General features: G+C 30.7%; 3 protein-coding genes across 4 annotated transcripts; all 3 read left to right on the top strand.

Annotated features, from left to right (window-relative positions):
• The first annotated feature begins 2836 nt into the window (after positions 1 to 2836).
• LOC111287018 (ubiquitin carboxyl-terminal hydrolase 25-like) lies at positions 2837 to 8411 on the top strand. 2 transcript variants are annotated; one of them, XM_022877167.2, is made up of 8 exons: positions 2837 to 3694; positions 4264 to 4339; positions 4462 to 4554; positions 5530 to 5616; positions 5709 to 6757; positions 7337 to 7465; positions 7738 to 7873; positions 8039 to 8411. In XM_022877167.2, exons 1-7 carry the CDS (start codon positions 3030 to 3032, stop codon positions 7859 to 7861), a joined length of 2223 nt encoding a protein of 740 aa, XP_022732902.2. In that variant the 5' UTR covers positions 2837 to 3029; the 3' UTR covers positions 7862 to 7873; positions 8039 to 8411. The 2 variants fall into 2 exon arrangements, with proteins under 2 accessions (XP_022732902.2, XP_022732901.2); XM_022877166.2 differs by having other exon boundaries at positions 2839 to 3694; positions 7986 to 8411.
• Positions 8412 to 8754: 343 nt separating this feature from the next.
• LOC111287020 (GLABROUS1 enhancer-binding protein-like) lies at positions 8755 to 10137 on the top strand. The gene has a single exon (XM_022877168.2). The coding sequence runs from the start codon at positions 8775 to 8777 to the stop codon at positions 9954 to 9956; it is 1182 nt and encodes a 393-aa protein (XP_022732903.1). The 5' UTR covers positions 8755 to 8774; the 3' UTR covers positions 9957 to 10137.
• Positions 10138 to 10337: 200 nt separating this feature from the next.
• LOC111287021 (putative glutathione S-transferase) lies at positions 10338 to 12865 on the top strand. The gene is made up of 2 exons (XM_022877169.2): positions 10338 to 12215; positions 12385 to 12865. Exons 1-2 carry the CDS (start codon positions 11985 to 11987, stop codon positions 12727 to 12729), a joined length of 576 nt encoding a protein of 191 aa, XP_022732904.2. The 5' UTR covers positions 10338 to 11984; the 3' UTR covers positions 12730 to 12865.
• Positions 12866 to 27781: the final 14916 nt, after the last annotated feature.

Consider the following 27781-nt stretch of genomic DNA (forward strand, 5'->3'; position numbering starts at 1 on the left):
TCATCCTCTCTTACATAAAAGATTCTTAACAAGTTGTCCATTGTGGTCAAACTAGCTAACCATTTCCTTTTGGAGTGGCAAAGAATATCTATATTATGGTGCTCGAATAAGAACTTGCAAAGGGATAATTATTTTGCTGTTGTTCTTGTGCTCCTACTTGTTAGACTAAAAGCTACAATCTAATTCACATCAACGGAAGCATAATCAAACAATAAATTAAACATATAAGAGATAATAATTTAACGTGGTTCGGTCCAACCGATCTACGTTTACGGATGAGAAACAAGATCTATTAATTGTAAAAAATTACAAACATACAAATCAAATCATTAACCTCACTCAATAATCAGTACTCATAAGACACTCTCAATCTTCTCTAGTCCTATAGAGTATTCTCAACCAAACAAACACAAACCATATGTACCATTTCAACACAAACAAATACATACCCATATGTACCCTCATTCATGATATCTATGTGAACTCTCTCAATCTCCTCTTGTCCACTATCAAATATTCAAATATATACACCCCATAAGATGTAAATCCCCATTACTCTTATGTGGTGTTTATCCCACAAAACCCTACAACTCTCTTACATAACCCTGTAAAGACTGCACTTATTTATAAATATGCAAACTTACCTATTGAGAATCCCTTTCCTCTTAGAATTCTTTCTTTGCAAGTTAAACTTGTATTTTAAGAATCCATTTTCTCTTAGAATTCTTCTTCTGCAAGTCTTTTTATTTCTAACCAATCTCAAACAAATCTGTTATAGGATTTGAGTCATTATTCTTAACAATTTCCACATTGACTCAAATTCTATCAAACATCTGTCTTCATGCTACACATGCTTAGCTTTACCTGCAATGAAAGTCTTACAATCATCTTCTCTTTAGTGTTTTCACACTTCACACAAATCAATCTATCAAATCATGAACTTGAACTCCTCTTTTGAATTGAGCTCCTTTGGGCTTACCTCTCATTCTCATGACTCAAACCATTAGCTTTTCCCACATCTTGAACTTTTAGCTCTGATATCACTTGTTGGGGATCACCAAAGTTTTGATATCACTTATTAGTCAAAAAGCCCCAATCTAATTCATGTCAACGAAAGATAATCAAATAATGAATCAAACACATAAAAGACAATAATTTAATATGATTCGGTCCAACTAACCTACGTCTACGGATGGAAAATAAAATCCACTAATTGTAGAGCATTAAAAATATACAAATCAAATCATTAACCACACTTAACAATCAATACTCATAAGACACTTTCAATCTCCTCTAGTGTTATGAAGTATTCTCAACCCAAACAAACACAAGCTCATGTGCATATTTTCAATACAAACAAACATATACCCATGTGTACCCCTATTTATCATACTTATGTGGACCCTTTCAATCTCTTCTAGTCCATTCTCAAGCATTCAAATATCACACCCATAAAACGTAAATCCTTAGTACTCCTATGATGTGTCTATCCCACAAAACTTTCAATTCTCTTACATTTTTTTTCATACCTAACATTGTAAAGACGTTTCCTATTTATAAGCATGCAAACTTACCTATTAAGAATCTTTTTCATCTTAGAATTTTTTTTCTGTAAGTCAAACTTATCTTTTAAGAATCTATTTTCTCTTAGAATTCTTTTTTTATAAGTTTTCTTGTCCATCAAACAATATCTAATCAATCTCAAACAGATATGTTATGAGATTTGAGTTATCATTCTTAACACTACTCTCTATAGAAATTGCACACTATTACTGGTCCTTAGCTACATGGCTTGTATAGTGATTACTGTTTGAAATGTTACAGTTAATGCTAATTATTAATTAAAGCACAAAATATTAGAAGGGTAATCTAGTAAAGATAAAGGTAAAAACTTAGGGTTCAAATGCAAACAAAGAACCTAATTCAATTAGGATTTATTTGAAACGAATCTTATCTGAAAATGAGCAAGATGGAAGTAGATTGAAATGCAGCTCATGTCATCATCTCTTTAGTCATAACATATCTTCTTAGCCTCATATATATATATATATATATATATCCATTGTTGTTTTTAATTGAAATTACTTTCAGAATAGAAATAACATCTTTGTTTTTTATTATCAGTGAAAAAAATCGAAAATCAATTCGAAATTGTAGTATTCGGTTCATATTAATTTTTTTATTCGATTTAGATTGATTTTTTTTATTTGATTTAGATAAAATTTAGATATTAAATATATATATATTAGGTTCGAATCGAAATTTGGATCAAGAGATGAAAAAACTAAAAAAAAAAAACCAAACTATATATTTTTATTAGTTTTATATATATATTTTAAAATTTTAAATTAAAAATAATAATTTTATATCAAAATCTATTTAATTATTTAAAATTTTATATTAAAATAATATATAAAAGTAAAAAAGTTAAATTTAAAAAATTAATAAACTAAACTGAATAAAAAAATTGATTTAATTCGAATTGGATCAAATAAATGATCATTTAGATTGAGAAAAAAATTTTAAAATTCATAAATTATATAATATTCGAAAAATCAAATCAAATTCTATCCAACCGGTTATTACCCAAAATTTTTAATTCTTAAATGGGCTTTGGAAATATGGGTCCAATTTTCTTGTCAAGTTTCTGTCTGGGGGCCCACCACAAATTGTAGACCCACATTGTTTGGATGGGAAGCAGGTTTAAGTGAGGCCCAATAAAACATAAAATCGGTCCTTTAGAGAACAGAAAAAAGTCCAAAATCGTTGACCAAGACTAGATGACCAATTAATTGAGGGGGAAAAAATGTATTTATAAAAAAAAAATAAAAATGAAAGCAACGGGTTACGGATCCATGCGATATCTTTCTTCTACGTTTGAAAGGCTCGAAAAGGCAAAAAAAAAGGGGGATTTTTTATTTGTTTTGAGAGCAAATTTTTCTGTGAAAAAAAAAATTAAGGGAGATGCGATTGCGGTGGTGCGTGTGGCCGTCCAATGAGAGATCGGCGAAGGAGGAGCACCACCGTTGATGGGATTTGTCGAGTTACAAATGACTTGGCAGCCGAGTCTACTCAGTGAAAAACGCAAGAAAGGCCCTCCTTTAGGCTTAAGAAACCTCGGCAACTCTTGTTACCTCAACAGCGTTCTTCAGTGTCACACCTACACTCCACCGCTCGCCAATTTCTGCCTCCGCTCCCAACACTCCTCCTCTTGCGACGCCTCCGCCTCCAAGAAACCCCGTGACTGCCCCTTCTGTATTCTTGAGGCTTGGATTACACGCTCCTTAACCCTCGATCTCACCCTCGACTCGCCTTCCAAGATCCAAAGCTGCCTTAAAATCTTCTCTGAGCATTTCCGGTTCGGCCGACAAGAGGACGCGCACGAGTTCTTGCGCTACGTCATCGATGCTTGCCACAACACGTGTCTGCGTTTAAAGAAATTCCGGCGAAAGGGAAGTGAAGGAGGAGGAGGAGGAGGAGAAGCGGTGAATGGCAATACCGTAGTTAAGGAGATCTTTGGTGGTGCTTTGCAAAGTCAGGTTAAGTGTTTGGGGTGTGGTGGGGAGTCAAATAAAGTTGATGAGATTATGGATATTAGCCTTGATATCTTGAATAGTGGTTCACTTAAAGAAGCTATGCATAAGTTTTTTCAGCCTGAGATTTTGGATGAACATAATAAGTACAAGTGTGACAAGTAAGCTCAAATTTCAACTTTATTGAGTTATTAGTATTATTTATTTAGGTATCATTTTGTTGTTGCTTTTGCTACTTGCCTTTTGCTTTAGACATGGAATAAAAGCAAACAATGGTATTGATGAATTTTATAGAATTGTCATTTTTAATCAATTTGGTTTTGTTTTGCTTTAACAACCATTTAAGAAGCAAAAAACAAGTAGCAAAAGTAGCAATCAAATGGAGCCTTATTTGTTTATGTGTTGTCGTTTGTTGGTTATTTTTTATACATGCGTTTACTTTCATAAGGAAAAAAGAAAAGGAAGAATTTAAAAACATAGTAATATAGTTTGTCTATATAACAAATATATGGTTTTACCTTCATATTACATGATTATGTTAGAATTGGTATTATATGTTTAGTCGTTCGTTCATTTTTAATCTATTATCGGCTTTTTAGGATAAAAAAAAAGGCAAAATGCAAGAGAAAAAGCAACAATCACATCGAGCCTGATTAAACACTTTGGTTTTTCTTTTGCTTATTCATTGTGTTTTTAATGAGATTTTTTTTTTAAAAATTTTTTTGTTTAGTTGTAAGAAATTGGTGGTTGCAAGGAAGCAATTGTCTATACGTCAAGCACCAAACATCCTAGTTATTCAACTGAAGGTAGGTTATGGCATTTCTTTAAACTCTTAATCTTGGTTTTGATTGCTGATATTACAGTTGCTTAAGTTAGTTGTTTTATTGGTTTTTGGAGTAAAGGAGTGATTGTTCGATCGTTATGGCAGAGATTTGAGGGAATATTTGGTGGGAAGATTGATAGGCTAATTACATTTGAAGAAGTTTTGGTTCTTTCAACCTTCATGTCTAAAGCAAGCCAGGTATGTTAAGTTGTTAATTTAACATATAAGTTTGTTTAATTGGTACAAGTTACACTTGCAGCATTCTATGAATTCTATAATCTAAATTTAACTTGGTGGATGATAATGATATAGTAGCGGTTACAAGTTAACTAATAATGGCTCTCTATAAGATGATATAAATGAATGACTAAGCAATAATGTACACTGCTAGGACAATGAGCAATAATCAAAAAAATATTTTCTATTTTCTCTATCCAAATAGTCTGAATAGCAAAATGTGGAGGTAGACCTTACACTAAGCACTAGAACTCCATTTTTTTTACCTTTGAATGATTTGTTATGGAAGTTACTGTAGAGATGAAAACTCCAAGTGTTAGTGAATATTTGCCGTTTTCTTTATCCAAATAGTCTGAATATTACAATGGGGTGGCAGTGGTGGATCCAGGATATTTTTTTTTTCTGGGGGTGTCCACATAATATTTATAAAAAATTTTCGATGGATTTATCAATTTTGTTTGATGAAAAGCTGTTTTTCCTTCAAATTTTCTTATTTTTCAATTTTTGGGAGTGTCCGGAAAATTTTCCTTCAAATTTTCTTAATTTTCAATATTTGCAGGTGTCCATGGCCACCCTTTGAAAAAGGATGGATCTGCCCCTGTGGGGTGGTGGACCTTACACTAAGCTCTAGACCTCCATGATTTTTGAACTTTGAATAATTTGTGGTGGAATTTACCGTAGAGATGAAAACTCCAAGTGTTAATGTTGAGTAAGTCTTGTCACCATTACATTAGGGGAAGGAAAGTGAATGGTAGTTATTGACAAGGAGTGCATGATTTGGTTGAGGTAATTTCTGCATGTTTCTGCCAAATAGAATTTGATACAGAAAAAAATTTTCTTTGTAATACCATACAAAGTAATGGTTTCTACTTGTTCCCTGCTATATATCCTATATTCTGTCTTTTTTATTTTGTAATGTTGTTATTTTAAATACAGGATCCACAACCAGAGTATTACCTATTTGGTACTATTGTGCACTCTGGATACTCACCAGAATCTGGACATTATTATGCATATATCAAGGTGCTTATGCTGTCCGGTTTCTTTTACTTTATATTTATGGGTCAATGCAGCAATGTTGATTAGTTACTGACATTAGTTCACTGTTTGTAAAGGATGCAATGGGCAGGTGGTATTGCTGCAATGACTCCTTTGTCTCACTTTCAACCCTGCAGGAGGTCTTGTCAGAGAAGGTTTATATTCTTTTCTTCTCTCGTACTAACCAAATGCCAGGGTCTTTCAGTGCCACATTTTCTTCCAATGGAGTTAAACCACGTGATTCTAATGGAAGCATGGCATCTAAAATCCATAAAGCTGTTCAATTGAAGCCTCTCCAAACAAAACCTTATGTTGAACAATCTTCACCGAAGGATAAGGTTGGACTGTCTTCTGGCCCATGGGCGAAATTCAATATTTCTGAAAAACCTGGTCCCAAAAAGCTTCCTGTTACAAGTAATGGAAAAGTTGACTTCCATAAAACTCTGAACATCTCTGTGAATGGAGTTTCAAGGGATTCAATTCATATGGAGAAGAATGAGAAACATATGTTGTCATTGATGAATAGGAATGGTATTGACAAGAGTAGAAAAGTTGATGCTGTTGGTAGTGGAAAAAGCCGACCATTGGAATTGGCAAATGGAAGTTATATGAAATCAGAACCGTTTGTAGTTAATGGTACCAGGAGCTTGGCAATTGGAGGGCAGGTTGATATTGCCCCTTTTGATGCCTGTGATAACACAAGGCGAAAGAAAAATTCAGAAAACTTGTGTGATATTTCAGGACCAAAAAGAAAATCGGAAGATTCTTCTGATATCTCCAGGGCAAAGCGAAAATTAGAAGGTTCTTGTGATATCTCACGGCCAAAGAGAAAATCTGAAAATTCCTGTAATATCTTAGGGCCAAAGAGACAATCAGAAGCCTCTTATGACATTTCCGGGCCAAAGAGAAAATCAAAGGACTCCTGTGATAACACAGGTCCAATGACAAAACCAAAAGACCCCTTTGTTAACGCAGGGCCCAATAGAAAATTGCAAGACTCCTGTGTTTACTCAGGGCCAGAGAAAACAGAAAACTCCTGTGATTTCTCCATGCAAACGGAAAAATCCTGTATTTTGCTTTCCCAGGATGCTGAATCTCGTGCAGAAGTTGAGAATATGAAAGAAATGTAAGCTACATTCTCTCTTTTTCTTTAAGGATGCCTTTGGTCTAATTTATACTGATTACTCTCTAGGTGCTGCATAGTAGTTATTTGTGATTATGAGGTTCTCTTTCTCTTAATATCATTGTTTTATTGTGGTTTATGCATACCTGAAATCTCTCTGAATTGGGAGATCAATTAGTTGGAACTAGGGAATGGCATAGCTGGTGGAGTTATGGATTTAGTCATGCCAGTACTTTTTGAATTTGTATTTGGAATAATTGTTAAGCTGGCGTCTTCTACCCCCTTCCATGCTATTGTTAACTTGCACAGATGAGCAAGTCACTTTTGTAATCTAGTTTCTTAATTAGTTGCATTATCACCAAATGCTTGGTAGTCTGATAATATGCTTTATTGATAAATATATCAAAATAGTTGTCTTTGCTTGTTTGCTTTGCCGCATCTGACAATAGTTACCCAGTTTTAAAAAATTGATTTCTTTACTGTTGAGCTATTCCTGGTTGTGTTTAACTTGTCAAAAGTTGCTTTTTCATTACCTTAACTCTATTATTTTGGAATGTTTCAATCTGATGAGACATTTACCAGGTTGGGAAAAGAAGCTTCTTCATTTTTGCGGTCTTGTGGCTGGTACAATAATGTTTACAGTTTCATGTATTTGAGGAAGCAGTTGTACAGGCAGGAGATTGGAAGCACCCTTAGTGGCAATGATTTAGAGTAAGCCTTTCTTAAACTGTTATGTAACATGTTTAATTCTATGTTCACTTCAAGTGTGCATGATTTTGTTTAGGAATTTATGCACATTAAAAATTGCCTTTTATTTCCTATGCTAGATGCACTACCCAAATCTCATTTATTTTATAATTTTGTATTGTATTTTGCTAGTCAGTAATCTCCCCTAATCTTATTACAGTGTTATATTGTTTCAGCATTATTAGGTTTCATAAATAGGAAACTTTGAATCATTTCCTTCACTACTTTTTATGCAGGAAGAAGTTGATTGTAGATGCGAAGTCAACCTTTATTCGACAAATACCCGAGTCACTGAAGGAGGAATTAATCAAACTTCTCCTATCTTTTAGCCAAACAAAACGAGAATCTCTGGATCCTTGATCAACTTAACTGGTAATGAATCAAGTAACCCTTCACTTCTTGGTATTCAGTTATTCCGAACTCTGATAATTATTGTTGTGAGTTCTTGGCTAACAGCTTGTATTCTTGCCGATGCCTTTTGCAGTCTTGTAGCGCAAAACCTCGGTTTATAATCTATATTACCAATTGGTGTTGCAGTGAAAGAATATCTTTGGGTGTATGTTAGTCCTGTCTCTTTGAGCGACTTCCAGCAAAATGGCAAGAGATTGCCTTCTTCATACATTATCATTTGTGGATGGCAACATCATGATGCTTGAAGGTGACCTACCGGTGATTTTGAGATTAAAGTGCTGAGTTCAAATATTGCCTAAAGTTTTGATCTTGGAGACCTTGAAGTTGTGGTTTTTTGGGAGAGAAGTGATGAATCTTATTCATTTTGTACGATACGCATTTATACATTTTGGAAAACATCATTCGTTAGCATAACAATTTTGCCACCAAAATGTGGTCGGTGTTACCCGGTGTATGTAATACTATCAATGAGTTAAATGCTATTTTCGATGTTTCTTCATCTTTGACTGCCAATTATCACATTCCTTCTGTCGGTTCATCCCCTCCATTTGGAATTGTTAAAAGATTCTTTCCAACTTTGTATATTTTTTCTTATTTGGAATTAATTTTTTGAGATGAAATCCTAATTTCTTCTTAGCTATAACGCAGACAAGATCTCGGTTGGAGGCCCAAAATCCAAGAAGCCCATTCCAAAAGTTTCTTTTCAAAATCCAAATCGGACGGAGTCGGACTCGGATGAGCCTTTTCCTTTTAATACTTTGCGCTTAACACTTTCCACACTTTTTCCCTATAAAACCATTATCAAACTCAAACCTACCAAAACCCTACGCAGTTTTTTTAACCTCTTCTCTGTAGAAATTCGATGGCACCAAAGCGATCAAACCCCATTGATGACCCACCAGCTGCATCTTCATCTGAAGAAGAAGAAGAGGTGACTTCCTCTGAAGAAGGAGACGAAGATGAAGAAGAAGGATCTTCTGAAGAAGAAGAGGAAGAGGAGGAGCCAAAAACACAAACTACTCCAACAACCCAGAAAAGCCCACCTCCCAAAAAACCCGAAACTTTCGCCCCTGCCATTGCCGTTGATGAATCTGACGAATCCCGATCTGATTCCGAGTCCGAATCCGACACGCCAACTCCAAATGTCAAGCCTATTGCTACGAAACCCATGGAGGAAACTTCAAATATAAAAAAAACCAGATCCAAGCCCTTGGCTTCACCCGTTAAAGCATCTTCAACCAAGCGGCCCATTGAATCGGAGCAAGAAGCTAAGGAAGCGAAACGGCCCAAGAAGAAAGTCGAGGAAGAAGGGACCGCTACCACTGTTGTTGTTGAGGAGGTAAAGAAGACTGGAGAAGATACAAAGAAGCAGCTTTTTCAGAGGCTCTTCAGTGAAGATGATGAAATTGCTGTGTTGAAAGGTATGTTGGATTATTCTGCACAAAATGAATCTGATCCTATTGCTGATATGAATGTGTTTTATGATTTTGTTAAGAAATCAATTCATACTGATGTCACCAAAGCTCAGTTAATGGATAAGATTAGGAGGTTAAAGAAAAAGTTTGAAAACAATGCCGGAAAAGGTAAAAAGGGCGAGGATCGGACTTTTTCAAAACCCCATGAGCAGAAAGCTTTCAAATTGTCAAAAATGATATGGGGCGAAGATGGAATTTCTGGAAAAGTGGAGTCGTCTGCTAGGTCCAATGGGAAAGCGAAGGCAAATAGCAAGGCTTTGACTGCTGTGAAAGTAGAGTTGCCTTCTTCACCTGAGAAAAATGTGGAACGGGGAGAGCCAATGGAGGTTGATAAGAAGAGTTCTAAGAATTTGGGTAGTTTGTTTGATAAGAGGTTTGGTGTGGCCGGCTTGGAAGAGGAACTTTTAAAGCATGGGTTGGATATGGTTGGGGGAGAAAAGAAGGCCACTTTAGAGGAGAAGTGGAGAAAATTGCAGATTGCTGAGTTGGAGCTGTTTGTGCAACGAACTGAGTTGGTGAAGGAGCATGCCAAGTTGATGCTGGAATTTTACAAATCTGAAAACAAATAGAGTGCTTGTAATAAGTAATGATATTTTTATGTGCTATTTAAAGAAATTTTGTTGGTTATTAGTTATTTTATTTTTATGATTTACCATTTTTGTAACTTGGGTTATATTAATCTCTTCCATGGAGAGTAACTTCTGAAGTTGTTTTTTTCTGCTTAAGCATGCTTTTCAGCATAATTTGTTATAGTTGGATTTACTTAATGTTTGATTATAGGTCATCTTATAGATGTTTACCTGACTGCTTCTTATATTACTAATTTTTGTGCGCCTTACTGCTTCTTATATTGTTAAATAGTTAGTGCAAAAGGCAATTGGAGGAAATATCAGTGTTAATTAGTTGGGTAGCATTTTGCAGATTCAAAACTCTTGCTTCTTGACTGACTTGGAAGACGCTAGGAGCTTATCATCAAAAGCCTAGGATCATTGCTTGACACCTTCATTGACCTCCTTAGCATATAAAAGTTTTCCTTTCTTAGACATCTTGGTTTATGTTCTAACCTTATTAAAAGGAATTTGAGAAGCTTTTACTCTGTCATGGTCAGAAGTTGAGCTGGTACTGGTATTCTTTAACTGTTATTTGTAAATTGTAGACTAGTTTTTGCCAATATGAAATAGAAAATTATCTAAAATTTTCTTACTTTTTATCAATTTCCTCTTTTCTTATCAGCCTCCAACTTATTCATTCAATTCTTGGTTTCATGTCAAAAGGCATGAAAAGCTATGTCGACTAGATACAAACAATGTGCTATCTATCACTTTTCTTTTTTCTGTGAGAAGAAATTTTATATCAGCTTGACCCTTTATGAGCATGACAGCAGCATTAAAAATCACTATCACACCGAATTATCAATTTTTGATTGCTGAATTGTTTAATTAGTTAGCTTTCAAAGGAAAATAGCTGGACATGATTGTTTATTTGTCTGAAAATACTAAAACTATGTAATGAGTGTTAGCATTAGTTGTTGTAATTGGGGAAAAAAGATAAGGAGATTGCCAGTTCTCTGCTTTTTAGATACACTGGATCCTGAGCTTAATATAATTACCACAATGGTAGTATAATGGATTGTGATTTGAGTAAGGTGGGAATAGAGGGTTTTTTGACTTGCATTCAACTATTTGAGCATTATGACTATTATTGTACTTGCTTTGAGCACCATGGAATAGGTTTTCCACACCTTGTTTATGGACAAACTGAAGAATAATCAATGACTTTAAAGTGAACGGAAGTCTACCATATGGTCCCATTGTCATTTTGTTTGAATTTGTGTGGTTTTATTCTGGTAGAATGATGATAAAGCCGTATGATTGGATTAAATTTTAAGTTAAGCCCTCATCTTTGCTAAGGGTTGCCATGGGGTGGTGATAAAAGATGTGGATGATTAATGCTACTTTGTCCTACAAGTACGAAAATAAAATTATGACATAGGCCTTGTATAATTTGAACATTTCATAAATGGAATTAGCTTTTCAGGGCCTTGTTTCAAAAGAGGAGACCTCAACCATATCAGTTGGATAAAACTGTGAAGATAAAAATGAGCAGCTTCTTAATGTTAACCTTATCCTAAAAAAAATTACAAAAGAAAAAAGCTTGTAATACTACTCCACTGTTTACAAGAAGAGAAAAATGTAACCAAAAAGAATTGAAGCGCATCCAATTGAGGCGTGGACACGTGGTGACAACATGAACTGGTACGTGGCTTGACTAACAAAGCCACGATGTAACCCATAGTCCCAAAGGGATAAAGATGAATAGCAGCAACCGTAAGCAAGAGTTTATGTAATCTGACGCAGGGTCTGATAAGACTAAAAGAAGCCCAAGGAAGACCCGGAAATGTATCAAAGGCGAATTCTACTACGACATTCATTTACCGTCTCATTTGGGTTATATAAGAGACATCTTCACTTGTTTTACTACAGCTTGAAAATAAAGTGAACAGAAAAACAATGGCAGATGAAATTATCTTATTGGACTTTTGGCCAGACCCATTTGCAGTGAGGGTGAAAATTGCATTGGCAGAGAAGGAATAGACTATGAATGAATCAAAGGAAGAGGATTTGAGCAACAAAAATTCACTACTTTTAAAGGTGAATCCTGTTCACAAGCAAATCCCAGTGTTGATACACAAGGGGAGACCTGTCTCTGAATCCCTCATCATAGTTCAATATATTGATGAGGTTTGGAGGGACAACTCTCCTCTGCTCCCCTCCCATCCTTGTGACAGGGCTAATGCCAGGTTCTGGGCTGACTTTGTTGACAAAAAGGTTACAAGTTTAACTGCTGCTCCCACTATTGGTTATTACTTATCATTAACAACTTATTAGTTATCTTTTTAGATTCATTGATTTTTTTTTTAACAAAACCTTTTTTATATTTATTTTATTTCTTTTAACCTAGCTGAGAAGTTTCACCATTGAATATGAAAATTTGCAGATATATCGCACGGGGAAGTTGGTATGGGGAGCAACAGGTGAGGTCCAAGAAGCTGTAAAGAAAGAGCTAATTGAGTGCTTCAAATTGCTGGAAGAAGAGCTGGGAGCCAAGCCTTTTTTTGGAGGTGAGAGCTTTGGGTTTACAGATATGTCATTGATTCCCTTCTACAGTTGGTTCTGTCAATTGGAGACCTGCGGGAACTTGAGCATTGCAGCAGAGTGCCCAAAGCTGGTTACATGGGCTAAAAGATGCATGGAAAGGGAGAGTGTGTCCAAGTCTCTGCTTGACCAACATAAAATTTATTGCTTCATTATGGAGCTTAAGATGAAATTTGAGGGAAAATGAGGTCGTTTACCATTTTTCCCTTTACTAAAAGCCTTCTAGGCTTTTCAATAAATATGGGGTTTGGTTATTTTGTTGTATTTCAATAAAAGTTGTTAAAATATAATAAAAAAAGCTTAATGTTTGTTTTATTTTTTTATATCCTGGGCAGACGAAATAATAAAACAAGCTCAGAGCACTTATCATAATCAAACTTAATACAATATTTATCAGAATTAATGGAGAAAAGAGGTTAAAAGTCGACCTTGTAGTAAAACAACATGATCAAAATTGTTGTGCTTGTCAACCGCCATATACAGAAACTTGCCTAGTGCAAACTCATTCCTTTAAACAACTCAAACATGTTCCAATGTAAGTACAGTCCGAATTGCTTCGCTCAGTCTAACAGATAACAGGTCTCCTTTGAACTATAGGACTGTTCCCCAGATGTAATGATCATCCAAAACAAAATATAAAGGAGAGTGACAAAGATCAAGATATCTAATAATTACTTGAGATTAGGTCACAATTTGGAAGCTGATTCTTCCAAATTTTTGTAGGTAAGATATCGTATCCAAATTAAAAATTTGGAAGCTGATTCCTCTATTTGACTCTCTCGATCGCCTGCTACATGGTCTGTCTTTTTTCCATTTTCTTTATGTTTTCTATGGTTGTCGCGACGTATAGGTCTGGGAATCTAAACACCAAACTCGAGGAATGAAAAAATGGAGGCTAAAAAGCATTTTTTAAAAAAATCAAAATAAAGAATCATTATCAATTTTTTTTTAAGGTGTGATTAGCCACCCATAATTTTTGTTCTTTTAATAAAATATTTAAAACAAGTTTAAATTTTACTAAAAGAACATTTTGTGATATGCAAAAATCAGAGTTGGATCCAGAGTCGATTACTATGGGAAAGATTAGCACTCTTATAGCACCCATTGAAGACAGTACCAATTAATTACATATTATCCTTAAATTTTGATAAAAATCATCCCATTTTGATGTTTATAAACTAATTCCATTCTTTCATTTGTTTATTCCAAAGCTGAACCTTTTTTTTTAAGCAAATCATTTTTTATTTATTATGAAAATAAAAACCATTTATTTTTGCCTCAAAATGAAAAAGTCTTAAGTTTTAAGACTTTTTTTTTCACTTTCTTATAATTAGGTAGAGTTTCAAAAATAGTTTTAACTTATAAGTTTTCAAATTATCTCACAAAATTAAGATAACATCTCACGTAAATAATAACTATTAAGAGTCTCCATATATTTAGACCAGATTCTTAAATGTTATATTTACTGGAGATATCATCTTATTTGAAAATATTTTTTTAAAAAAAAGACATATTTTATAAAACATATGTATAGAATACATGAACATAATAATATATGATGAATGCATGATAATGAATGATAAAGCATGAATGCATGACAATTATAGAATTTATGTGACAACAAAATAATATGAAATGTGAATGCATAAATGGGATCAAATGGTTTTTGGGTTTGAGGGTTGATTTAGGGTTTGGGGTTGGTTTAGGGTTAGAGTTAGGGTTTATGGTTTTAAGGCTTATTATTAGGATTTTGATTTAAGGTCTAAGGCTAGGGTTTAGGTTTAAGGTTTAGGGTTTGATTTTAAGGTTTAGGGTTTGGTTTAACATTTAGGATTAAGGGTGGTTTAGGTTTAAGACTTGGGATTTAAGTTTAGGGTTTAGGGTTTATGGTTTGAATTTAGAGTTTAAGGTTTAAATTTGGGGTTTGGATTTAGGGTTTGAGGTTTAGGATTTTGTATAAAAATGCATGTAACAAAATCAGCAAAAATGCCATTGATAAAAATGTAAACTTTTATGCATGTAACAGAATTACTAAAATGCCATTCATAGAAATGCAAACTTTGATGCATGGGAGTAATGTGACAAAAATTACCAAGATGCCATTAATGAAAAAGTAAACTTTAAGGCATAGATCATATATGAAAACAAACATATTATAAACTTAGGCATATTTACAAATATATTAAAAACTAAGTATATATGCAAAAATATAGCAATAATAAATTAAACACCAAGGGTTTTAAAAATTTAAAGACATGTTCCGCCATTTTTTTTTTTGTTTTAATTCAAACACATGTAAACAATATAAAATCACCAACAAGTTTATTAATCTAACATTTTTATTTATTAAAAATTTAATCAAACACGTACAAAACATGAAGAACAAAGCAAGAACATAAGCATTCAAAGATGAACAACCAACATTTGGCCATGAAATAAGCTAGGAAGTTTTAGCCAAGCATGGGAATGGCTTGGCCAAATACTCCCCATGGCAATTACATAAGTACAATATTTATTTAGCTAAAACATGCATCAATCACTTATAAAACTATCATTTGAAAGAATTTGCATCATAAAAAAAATTTCATCAAATATGTAACACACTAACTAAAAAGAAAACCATGAAAACATAAATACTAGCCAAACACTACAAACTATAAACTAATAAGTAAACATGCACTAAACAAGTAACATAAGACTTCATTCACCCATACATTTTATTTAAAGCAAGAAAAACATATAAAGGGACCAAGAAAAGGTTCAACCAAGGGAGATGGTAGCTTGGCCAAACCTTTTAATGGTTGTTAATGGTGAATTTTGATGTTTGTTTAATTTTTCCTTACTTCAAAACATAATTATTGATTAGTTGGTTAAAAACTTAGATAAAGCATGAATTTAAAAAGATGAACAACTATAAATTTTCTCACAAAAACATAAAAATTAAAAGATAAATAATATGAAAATTATAAACAATGATATGAAATATAATGAGAAAAACTAGCAGAATTTATACCTTCACAAGCCTTTCCAATTTTTCTATTCCTGTTTCTTTTTTTTGCCTCTTTTTTCACCAATTTCCAATAGCTTTCTCCTTTTCCATTCAGCCCTAAATGATGAATAAATATCTCATGCAATTGAATAATGGCCTTTGATCATGATATGCATATTAAGGCTAAGAATCTACCCTTATTTTTCATTATAAAATCAGTTTTCACCCTTGGATCGAGGATTATGAAATATCAAGGTATATGATGAATCCAGCACAAAATGAAGCTCTAAGTGCTACTAAAACAGTATGAAATAACTGATTTTTCTTTTTAAAAGTTATTGCTTTTTTATGTAATTTCTTAGAAAACCATGATCTCTTCTTTGTCTTTGTAATTTTAAAGCACCAAAAATCTTAAAATAATATGAAATTAGTATATGAAAGTTTTTGCAAAAAACCAACCTCAGGAAGGTCAAATAACAAAAATACCTCTTAAGGGTATTTTAGTAATTTCATATTTTTTGAAGTGCGATCAAGGTTTTTAATGCATAAAAAATCAATATATAACATAAAATCATAATCTTGAGCTTTTCACAAAAAACAACTTCAGATAGATTAATTTATGAAAATACCCTTAAGGGTATTTTAGAAATTTCATACATTTTGAAGTACGATTAGGATTTTTGATGCATAAAAAATAATAAAATAATATTTAAATGTAACCTGAAAGTTTTCATGAAAATCCAACTTCGAGAATGTCAAATTATAAAATACTCATGAGGGCATTTCAATAATTTTATCCTTTCCAAAATGCAATCAAAGAAATTTCTTAGCCTTATTAATCCCATTTAGTTGTGAATTTTGAAGATTGGCATGAGTTAAATCTAACTTAACTGATTTTCACCACATTTGACTAAATTTGACTTTATTTGATCAAGTTTGACTTTAGGGTGTTTGTGTCAAATTGGTCTTATTTCGATTCTGAAAATTTTTCAAAATTAAAGAAATGTTGGTTTTAAATTATGTCAAATTTTAATAACCTCACAGCTGATAAAATTTTGCTCGCACAAATTTAGGTGTTTACAGTGTTTTGAAATAAAACCACATTCATTATTAATATTGAATGTTTTTTGTCAAATAATTCAAGTTGTTATAAATGATATGTCACAAAATTATTTGTGACTTGATGAACTAGAGTAATGGAGATAAGAAAAAGAATAAGAGAGAGATAAGACCAGAAGAAGAAATAAGAGAATAGACAGCAAAATTTTGTAAATTTCCATTCATAAGCTTAACTGTTAGATTCTTATTTTTTATATATAGCATAGCACATGCTTAATGGAATTAGTGTTTGGTACGTGCATAACACACGTATAATTTTTTTTTTTTAAGTTCATTTCAATAAATAATTTTTTAATACTATGATAATAATGATAAATACTAATAATTTAATTTTAATTTTGATATAATATAAGTAAAATTTTATATTTTTTTATATAATTTTAATTTCGATAACCTTTAATAAAATTTTGGTAACCTTGATACAATGTAGGTAAGTTATGATATAATTTTGGTAACCATTGATACAAATTTGATAATTTTTTATAAAATTTTGATAATCTCTTGATGTAATTTTAGTAACCTTTTGATATCTAATACACTTGTGATAATTATTGATAAAATTTGTGTTATCACATATTTAATAATAGATACCTATAGGAAAGCACATGTTCAATTTTAATATAAGATAATTTTTTTATATAATAACATTATTCTTTCATTGAAATTTAGAATTTTTTTGACTAAATTTTTTTATTAAATAAGTTTATGGTAGGTTTATCTTAGCCTCCTAAGATGAAATTTCTAACTTCGTTTTTGTTAGTAACCAAGGTTCAATTCTTGACAACTTCAAGTATAAAAAAAAAATCAATCATTAACAATTAAGTTATCATAGATTTGATATTATGTTATTAGCGATTTACTACTAAGATATTAATGATATACTGTGTAATACCCATAAAAAAAGATAGACTATTTTACTTATTTTTATAAGTGAAAGGATTCTTTAATAAAGAATGAGAAATGTAGAGGACCTATTGATAAATAACCAATTTTTTTAATAGGGTTAACTTATTTTATTTTCAGTGGACGATTAATTGAAGGAAAAATAAAACTTAGTTCTCCTCTCTTTCATTTTATATAGAAAAGACATCGAAGGATTTCAAGTGAAGGATAACAACAAAATTTACAAGGAGAATTGTTTGTCAAGGTGAGTAAATAATTTTGTTCAATTTTGGAATATTGATTGTTAAGTTTTTAGGTGTAATTTATAATCGAGAAACCCAAAAATTTCAGAGTTTTCATTATCCCTCTCCAAGATTAGTTTGGGCAAATAAGTTAGACTTTAATTAGGGTCTAATTAAGTGTTGAGAAAGTTGGTAATGTGATTTTATTGTTGTAAAAATAGAAAACAAAAATTTGATGGGAATAGAAAAGAAAATTTTTGTTTCGTATGAACCCTGGTGTTTGCAGTGATGGATTAAGGTTATATTTTGTATTAAATGATTAAATACTGCAATGATTACTATATATCGTTGGAAAGTTTGCTGAATTTACTTTCCAATGAAATAAATGGAAGTCAATTTTAAATTTTTTATGATAGTAGTTTAATGTTTACTTGAAAATATGCAGGCTGCCTAATAGTATCAGTAGGGAGGAATTACGAAATTCCTCTTAATTTTTATACAAGGATTTACAGATTAAGCCATATATTTTTGGAAAGCTTATTGAGTCTACTTTCCAATAAGATAAGCGGAATTGAATTTGGAATTTTCTATGAAATAGGCAATTTTTATGAGAAAATATACAGACTATCTGGCAACAGCATTTGATATGGATTACAAAAATTGTTATAATCAATCCACAAGGATTCACGAGATGGGCCATACATGGTTAGAAAGCTTATCAAGTCTAATTTTTAATGCATTAAAAAGATTTTAATTTTGAGTTCGATATCTTGAGATATAGTCATTTTAGTAAAAGTAGTGCAAGCTACCAGAATTAATTACTTGAGTTAATTCTTGTTTAACTTAATTATTTTGGTATAAGTGATCTCAAATCAGTTGATTAATTACTGTTATGTTGAACTTATCTTGAATAGGCCATTAATTATTGAGGGAGAAAAACTAGGTGGTGGAATCAAAAGGAGGTAAGTAGAATCTTACACACTTTACTTATTTTCGAACCTATGTATATATGTATGTTTCTAAATGAATGAATATTTTATTTTATTATTTTTTATGTATGAAAATAGGTTCAAGCATATGATTATTTTGCATTTCTCTATATAAATGATGGATCATACTTACGAATAAAATGAAAAAATGATTTGTATTTAAAGAATGATTTTATGATAACTACATTTTTACAACTCTGGGAAATGGGATCACCAACACCAGAACTAGTTTTACGGCCCTGGCTAACAGGTAATAGTAGTTAGCATAAATATGATCATACGGCCTTGCTAACGGATTATAGTAGTTAGTGTAAGGGTCTAACTAGCAGTCTATAATAGTTAGTAATGATCATGATGATAAAATTATCGATACGACCAATGTTACGGGTTATAGCAATAATCGTAGCTAATAATAAACGAATGATAATGATGATTTATGATTATCTTTTTAATGATTCATCCATGATTCGATTTGATTACAATATTTGAATAGCTGCATTTTTTTGCAATGATTTACGAATTGACATGTTTTGATATTGATTTATGATCTACGAAATGTTTGACATAATGATGATTTTGGAAATATTTTGATATTATGATTTGATGAATGTTTTGAATGATCTATATAATATGTATGAAAATGATATTTGATCTAGTAAAGTATGTGAGCTTATACTTGTTGAGTTATAATTTGCTCATTATTTTTTTTTAACAGATGATATGAATGATAAGTATAATTAGTTTTGTGAGGAGCTAGAAGAATCGAGCATTGGAGAACTACTTAGAAAATAGGATTTTATAAAGTATTGTTTCTTTTAGTTGTAATACTCGACTTTAAACCTTTGGAGACTTATTTTTAAGTTATTTTACTTATTGAGAACCTTATTTTATTTGAGCATTTTTCAATGGTTATGGATTAAGCTTTGTATTGCTTTAGGGTTTTACTTTAAACTAATATAACCGTGTTATGTCTCGATCTCGAGGCGTGACATACTGTTAAATTATCAATGATTTATTCTTAAATTAACATTAATTTAATATTAATTATAGACACCTAATTTTATCCAGATTGATTGAAATAGACCTCGAACTACATTTGCGAGCGATTTTGATGTGTCCAATTTAAACTTATTCAAACATTTTGATCATGTTTATTGGGTTCAATTATTATACAAATATATATGTTATTATTTTATTAATTAATTTTAAAATAAAAAGAAAGTCAAAAAATTTTTTTCAACTCAGTTGAAGGGCTGGCAGTTGAAATCAAGCTACCAACCGCCCACCGAATCCCCCGAAGTCTTTCTAAATCCAAAAAAATTTAGGATTTAAACAAAGATAAGTTCTACAAAAAGGATCTTTTGAGACAACAGAAAATGGAGATGAGCTTTACAAAAAGGAAAGTAAATGGTGAAAAACTATAATTTTCTTCTAAATACTTTAAAAAAATAAAATGAAATAATAAAAGCAAATTTCCAAATAATAGACAAGAATAAGTAAAAATAAAAAACAATAATAACAAAATAATGAAATAAAAATAATATCACAAGTGGTGGTTTTAATAATAATTTCGAAGAGAGGTATTTTCCAAAATTTTGTCAAAAGTATTAGTAGGATTTTTAGAAATCTTTTCAATAAAAAATAAATAATAAAAATATAAAATGATTAAAAATATATAAAATACTTAATAATAAATTATTGAGGTACATAAAATTTTCTTATGATAGGATAAAAAGAAAGTCATGAGTGGTAATTTTAGCAAAACTCCTAGGTGAGAAATTTTTCTAAGATTTTTTCAAACGTATTAGAAATATTTTGAGAATTAAAACAATAGAATTTTCACTTATCTCCATAATAATACGACCAATAATTTAATATAAATCAATGATAAATTGATAATGAATCATGGTTAATTTAATAATAAATCTATGATAATTTTGTAATAGATAATCATAATAAATATGAGTCGTCACCAATCTTTTTTGTTGAGGTATAATTAACTACCAATCCTATCTTTTGGTCTATGAAATCATGATTGGATTCGAGAGTTCGGTTACATATGGAGAATATTACAATACCCTCGCAATGTCTGTCTAAAGATGGTACCAATTAATTTTATAAGATCCTCAAATGATCTTGTTTAACTAGTCCTTTACTTATTATTTTATCATTCTCTTTTTTCTGACACTTTCGACATAATTTAAGAAATTTTCTCATCTTAAGACTATTAAAAGAAATCGCTTATTTCTTTGAAAGAGCTTCATCATCATATTTATTTTAATATTTTAGAAGTAAAGTAAATTATAATTCTCTTGCCTAAACATTTCTAAAAATTATACCAATACTTTTGGTACGATTCTAAGAATTTGAAAAAAAGTTACCACTTATGACTTTCTTTTGATTTTATTATTAACAAGAATTTTAATCTATTTCAAAAAATTTATTTATTATTCGTATTATTATGAAGGTAAGTAAAAATTATATTGGTCTAATTCTCCAAATATTTCCAATGTGTTTAGAAAAATCTTAGAAAAATTTCTCACTTAAGAGTTTCAATAAAATTACCGCTTTGACTTTATTTTTATCCCATCATAAGAAAATTTTACGTACTTCAACAATTTATTATTAGATATTTTATATATTTTTTATCATTTTATATTTATATTTTTTATTTTTTATTGAAAATATTTTCAAAAATCCTACAAGCACTTTTGGCAAAATTTTGGAAAATACCTCTCTAAGAAATTATTATTAAAATCACCATTTGTGATTTTATTTTTATTTCATTATTTGTATATTATTGTTTATTATTTTTACCTATTCTTGTTTATTATTTGGAATTTTTCTTTTATTATTTCATTTCATTTTATTTTATTTTTTAAAAGTATTTAGAAGAAAATGGTAGTTTCAACTTTTTCTAAGTTTATAATTTTTTTAATTATTTTAAATTAATTTCAATGGACAATTATTTTATTTTTCACCATTTATTTTTCTAAATATGTTTTGTGATTTATTTTCCCCATTAAAGTTCTCATAAAAATAGAATAAAAAATCACTAAAAAGCAAAAATATAATAATAAAAATGTATTTTAAAAATTGAACAAAAAGTTAAAAAAATAAAAAATTACAAATGAAATATTGAAAATGCCTATAGTGAACATAGGTCAAAGGTCCAAAGGGTGGTTTTACCAATTCAACTCGGTTTAAGATAATTTTTTAGGTCAAAGTGGTTCTGAGGTGTATAAAGTGGTTTTGGGTGGTTCAAACGAGTTTGGAGCAGTCTTCCCAACGGTTCACGGATGCTTTGACCAGTTAAATAGCGGTTCTGTTGGAACAAGTCATGGCTATTAACTAGGTGTCGGGTCTAGTCAGCAGTAAATAGACTAGGTCTTATTTGATCTCCCTACCAAGTTAGACCGAATTGGGTCTTTAACCGATTTTTCTTTTTTTTTACTATAAAACACTACTATCTTTTCTTCTTTTATTTCATTTCATCTCCTAACCCTAAAAAATCTTCTTTCTTAAAAAATAAGTTGTTGGCCACCCCCAAAAGATAAACCCAAATTTTGATGATCAATCATTGTGCCATCGTCACCCCCTATCGATTGCAGTTGCGATCTGATATCTTTTTCTCCCTAAATTTTTATCACTAGCTCTCTTCAGCCTTTTTGTCATAGATCCAAGCTCAGATTTCTCTAAAATGGTCTAAATCTACTTATGTTGTTATCATAACAGTTTTGGGATCGCTAGACGTAATATTTTAATTTCAAAAAAAGATAAGAGGAGTCGCCACCAATCCTTTTTAGGGTGTGATTGGTTACCCAAAAGTTTATCTTTTAAATAAAACTATAAAAACAGGTTTAAAGTTTATTAAAAAGATAATTGTCAGTCTATAAAAAATAAAATTGGGTTAGTGAGTCGGTTATGTGTGAGAAAGGATTAGCACCCCCACAACGCCTATACATTGGTACCACTTAATTATACGTTATTTTTAGTGTTGGATGAAATAGCTTCAATTTGAAATTTAATACTAATTCCCTTCATTTAAAAAAGAAAATAAATTTTTGCTATAACTCTTTATTTAGAAATATCGAGGAAATCTTTAAGTTAAAGAATTATCTTAAAATTTTCTAACATCTAGCCAAAATTTAAAATAACTCTTTTCGCTTAAGATTTAACACAATATTCCTTAAAATGAAAATAACACTCTTTGTAAAAGATGATTGTTGGTGACTCTCCAACATTTATGTAAAGTACTAAGAATTATTTCCTTCAAAATATTTTTTTATTTTATAACTTCACATTTTTAAAGTAAGTATTTATAAAGAAAATATTTTGTGCGAAAAAGTAAATGATGGAACCATTAGGTAGTGAAAAAAACATTAAAGGCATAAATACGCGAAACAAGTGCAAACAATAGCAAATAGACGTGTGTAAGCCAATAAATGCTATGCATGATGGTGAAATACAATTTTGAAATCGGGTTCTTAAATGTAATGAGACCACCATGACTCCCAAACATCTAGAAAGAGTTTAAGTACAACTATTTATATTTAAGATCCCATTTTATACATATATTTTTTTGTTTCAATCTCATTATTAATGCAAATTAAAAACTCGTATGAAAAACTTAATGAAATAAAGTTTCCTAAATACCCTATCGCTTGGTAGCATTAAGGAATAAATCACTTCATGAGATATTTTTACACGTATATTTAGAGTTTCAAAATGGTTTTCGACATGAGTTTGGGTCAAAGCTTTATGGTTTGGTGATAATTTAGGGTTGCATGTTGATTTTAGGGTTTAGGTTAGATTTAAGGTTTTGATGAATTTTTAATTTAGGGTTTCGAGGTTTAGGGTTTTGGACTTTAAAGTTAGGATTTTGGAGTTTGATTTTAGGGTTTTTGAATTTTAGGGTTTAGGGTTTTAAGGGTTCAAGGTTTTGATTTTGAAATTTGAAGGTTTAGGCTTTAGATTTTAAGGTTTTGGAAGTTTAGTGTTTTAAGGGTTTGGAGTTATGATTTTAAAGTTTTGATTTTGGGATTTTAGGATTTAGAGGTTTAGAGTTTAGAAATTTGATTTTTTTAAAAATGCTAACATCTATAAAAATTTCTAATATCTAGGTGGATTTTCGAAACAAGTTCAGTTTGTATGATTTTTGAAAATTAATTAAAAATTTTCATATATTTCTCTTTTTATTATTATTATTTAATAATTCCCTAACATTTATGTGAAATTATTTTTAAAGATAGGTTTTATTCCTTCCATCATCTAGGTAGGAAAAATTTTTTATCACTTTATTTTTAAATTTTTTTAGCATTTTTTTATTATTATCTTTTATTTATTTTTAATTTATTTTATCATTGTTTTAAAAAGAAAAAAAATTTTAAATCATTTTTCATTCTTATTATTGTTATAATTATTTTATAATTTTATAAGGTTTATTTAAAGTTTTTTTAAATAAAATTTAAAATTATGAAAATTTAAATTTTATTTATTATTATTTATTGTTATTTGCTATTATGATTAATATTAACAAAAAAACTAAACATTTACTCCAACAAAAATTAAACATACTTAACTAATAATAACAATTAAAAATAATATATAAAGAATAAATAAATCAAAAATAAAAAAATAATTTTTTTCTTACCTGAACCAACGCTGGTCCAACTAGAACAATCGAGGTTGGTTAAGGTAGGAGGTTCGATCAGGTCGCGCAAATCCCAGATTGGATCCAAGTTTATGTGCGGATCCTCTTACTTAAAGCGATGTCATTTTGTTTTTTTGGCAGCTGTATAAAGTCAAAAAAAATTTTATTTCATTGTTTCTACTAGTTTCTCTCTCTATCCTCTTTCTTTCTTAGGCTTTCTCTCCTCTTTTAAAGAAAAACTCAGTTTTCTGCAAGATTGATCATCATCATCGTCGTGCTTTATCACTGGTCACCATCAACCAATGATGTTTGACCTCTAAATTTCGACCACTAACTCTCCTTGACATCCCTGTTAACGTTCTGAGCTCAATTTTGCCCAAATCTCACCAAAACGCCTTAAATCAAACTTTAGGGGTTCGAACAAACTTGAAAAAAATTTTCAAAATTTTTTATATAAAAGCTAAATTGATTTTTTTGTTTTTGTTACAAAGACTTCGCAATGGCGCTGCATTACTCGTCAGATCAACGGGGACTATGTTTTTTTGTTGATTTTTTTTCCTTTTTTTTTTGTTTGGTTTTTCTTGGATTTTTTTTTTTTTTTTTTTGCTTTTTGATGGGTGGTCAGATATTATGAAGGGTTGATGAAGGACTGGGTCTAAAGGTGCTGATGTGAAAAATCACAAAGGGCTTAGGCAGAAGTTGGCTGGGGTAATGGTTCTTGGTGGGAGGCCGACTAAGGTGTGGGCAAGAGACTGGTTTGTTTAGGTACTGGGTACGAGGTTGGGAGGTGTTTGGGTTCAGTGTTGAGGTAAAGGGCTAGCTTGGTGTAGGCATTGGTCGAGGACTGTTCATGTGTAAAGGGTGTGTGCTAGCGTGGGTCTTGGCTAGAAGTAATAAATGGCCAGAATGGATCTGATAAGGTGCGTTCGGAGACTCGACTGGATGGGTTCTTTGCTGAAAGTGCGGTTTTTGTTAGGATCTACTAGGAAAAAGGTAGAAAAGAAAAAAATAGGAATAAGCACTTAAAAATAACAGTCTTCCTCTCTTCATTAGGGGTTGTTAGGAGTAGTGCTTTTTAGTGCTTCAGGCAACTGGTGGTTGAATATGTTATAAGTGTCAGGGGTTTATTTGGAGTAAGTGGTTCAGTGGTGCCGTGCATGGCAACATTGTCTCTTTTTTTAAATTAAGTATTTTTATATCAATATTAAATTAATCTGATAAAAATTTAAAAATAAGCCCAAAAGCTAAATTAGTTTGGAACATAAAAATATTAATCCGGACAAAAATTATTGTCTACAGCTCCCTCTTTACACATTTTTAAAGATCAGAAATAGGACAAAGACAAATACAACAACTTTATTTGAAGTCAAAAGTTTTTTTTTGTTTTTTCTTTCTTTTCTTTTCTTTTCTTTTTTTTTTGTTTTTGTTTTTGTTTGTGTTTTTATTTTTGTTTTGCTCTTTTTTTTTAATAAAATTTACCATTTGAAAATAAATTTAAAATCTCTTTTAAACATTAATTCATGAAGAATTAAACTGCATAAAATTAGAATAGGCATTGAAATTTGATTAACAATAAAATTAAAAATACATTAAATTTAAATTATAATCAAAATTAACCAACATTAAAAAAATGTGCATGGATGTGCGTTCATAAAAATAAATTTTATTAAAAACAAAGACTATATGTATTTAAACCTTTGTTTATTAATTGAAAAAAATTTCAAACATTTTCCCCACTGAGGAACATCAAGCATGAACCAATAGAAAAATAAACTTCAAACTTCCCTTTCCCACAAACCATTTTTTTCCTATTTAGGAAACCATTTCATTATTGAAAGAAAAAAAAATCCTTTGAACATCAAACCCGACAAATGTGTCTTATGGCAGTGAAAAATGAAACTTTCTCCCAGAATAAACTCCCTAAAACCCTTTACTTTCCTTTTTGGTTTTTAAAGCTTCTAAATTTTTCTTTTTAAAGAAGTTATTCTTTTTCATAACAAAGAGTTTGAGGAGCCAATACTAAGTTCTCGTTTGGATTTCACTGCACCTCTGGTGTGATGTGATTAAACTCACCACACCTGTAGTTAAATCCAAATGCTAACTCCGGTAAAGTCAAGTCGGTATAAAATTCTCATTAAATTTTTTTTTAATCGTAATTATAGTAATTTTTTTTCAATCATTGCTACAGTAAATTTTATTACTATTTTCAATCTCACAGCAGCCAATTTTATCACCCATCTAAATGGAACCTAAGTTTAAAACTTTCTTATACGAGAATACAAAACCAAAGTCCTAAGCTTGTCCAAATTCCACCATCTTTTTTGTGTTTATGCTACTTCTTTACCAAGGTTTCAAGGGGTTCAACTTGCTTTAAGAAAACTTTGTTTCTTACTGTACAAATTCATAAAACTTATATCACAATAAAGACCTAAGCTCTTAACATAAAAACAAATAGAGACAAAACATACAAATCTCATGCATACAACAAACCGTGATGAACATGTTAGGCTAAATAGCCATAATCTAATCACACCAATGGCATTGAAATCAAAAATCAATCAATCGCACAAGAGACATCAATTTAACATGGTTGGACCTAACGAACCTACATATACAGATGAAAAAAAAGATCCACTAGTTATAAAAAAATACAAATATATATTAAATCAATCTCACTTAATAATCAATACCTATAAGACCCTCTCAATCTCTTTTAGTCCTATGAATTATTTTAAACCCAAACATACACATACCCATATACACCTATGTACCAAACCTATGTGGACTTTCTTAATCTTCTCTAGTTCACTCACATACACCATATCTATGTGGACCTACTCAGTCTTCTATAGTTCATTCCAACATACACACTCATAAAGACGTTAATCTCTGCTAGTCCTATAGGGTTCTATCTCATAAAATCCTACAACTCTTTTTGATCTTTTTCTCATATCTAAACCTATAGAGACTTAACCTATTTATAAGCATATAAACTTGCCTATAAAAATATTTTTTTTCTCTTAGAACTTTTTTTCTGTAAGTATTCTTGTCCATCAAGTAATATCTAATCAATCCTAAAGAAATTTCTTATAGGATTTAAGTCATTATTCATAACAAAACAAACCAAAAATTACTTTTTTTTTACTTTTCTCCTTTTTTTTAGAACCTAATTTTTTACCTTTTTGCTACCAGGCATCATTACTCAATCTCCTCTCATGTCTTCATGCAACCACCTTTTTTGGTTTTTTTTTTAAATTTTTACTTTTTTTGTTCAATTTTTCTGCTATTTTTTTCATGTATTATTACAAGTTTTTTTTCTGCTGGTTTGTGTTCACCTCTTTTTTATTTTTTTTTGCTCTCTGTCA

This window comes from Durio zibethinus, chromosome 4, assembly GCF_047325235.1.
Source record: "Durio zibethinus cultivar Kanyao isolate XHJ-2024 chromosome 4, ASM4732523v1, whole genome shotgun sequence".
NCBI lineage: Eukaryota > Viridiplantae > Streptophyta > Magnoliopsida > Malvales > Malvaceae > Durio > Durio zibethinus.

What these genes read in the sequence shown, in the direction of transcription:
- LOC111287018 (XM_022877167.2), top strand. Translation starts at nt 3,030, where the DNA reads ATGGGATTTGTCGAGTTACAAATGACTTGGCAGCCGAGTCTACTCAGT. An exon ending in GTTGAGAATATGAAAGAAAT is followed by an intron (nt 6,758 to 7,336) that starts GTAAGCTACATT and finishes GACATTTACCAG; the next exon opens with GTTGGGAAAAGAAGCTTCTT. An exon ending in CTTAGTGGCAATGATTTAGA is followed by an intron (nt 7,466 to 7,737) that starts GTAAGCCTTTCT and finishes CTTTTTATGCAG; the next exon opens with GAAGAAGTTGATTGTAGATG.
- LOC111287020 (XM_022877168.2), top strand. Translation starts at nt 8,775, where the DNA reads ATGGCACCAAAGCGATCAAACCCCATTGATGACCCACCAGCTGCATCT.
- LOC111287021 (XM_022877169.2), top strand. Translation starts at nt 11,985, where the DNA reads ATGAATGAATCAAAGGAAGAGGATTTGAGCAACAAAAATTCACTACTT. An exon ending in CTGACTTTGTTGACAAAAAG is followed by an intron (nt 12,216 to 12,384) that starts GTTACAAGTTTA and finishes GAAAATTTGCAG; the next exon opens with ATATATCGCACGGGGAAGTT.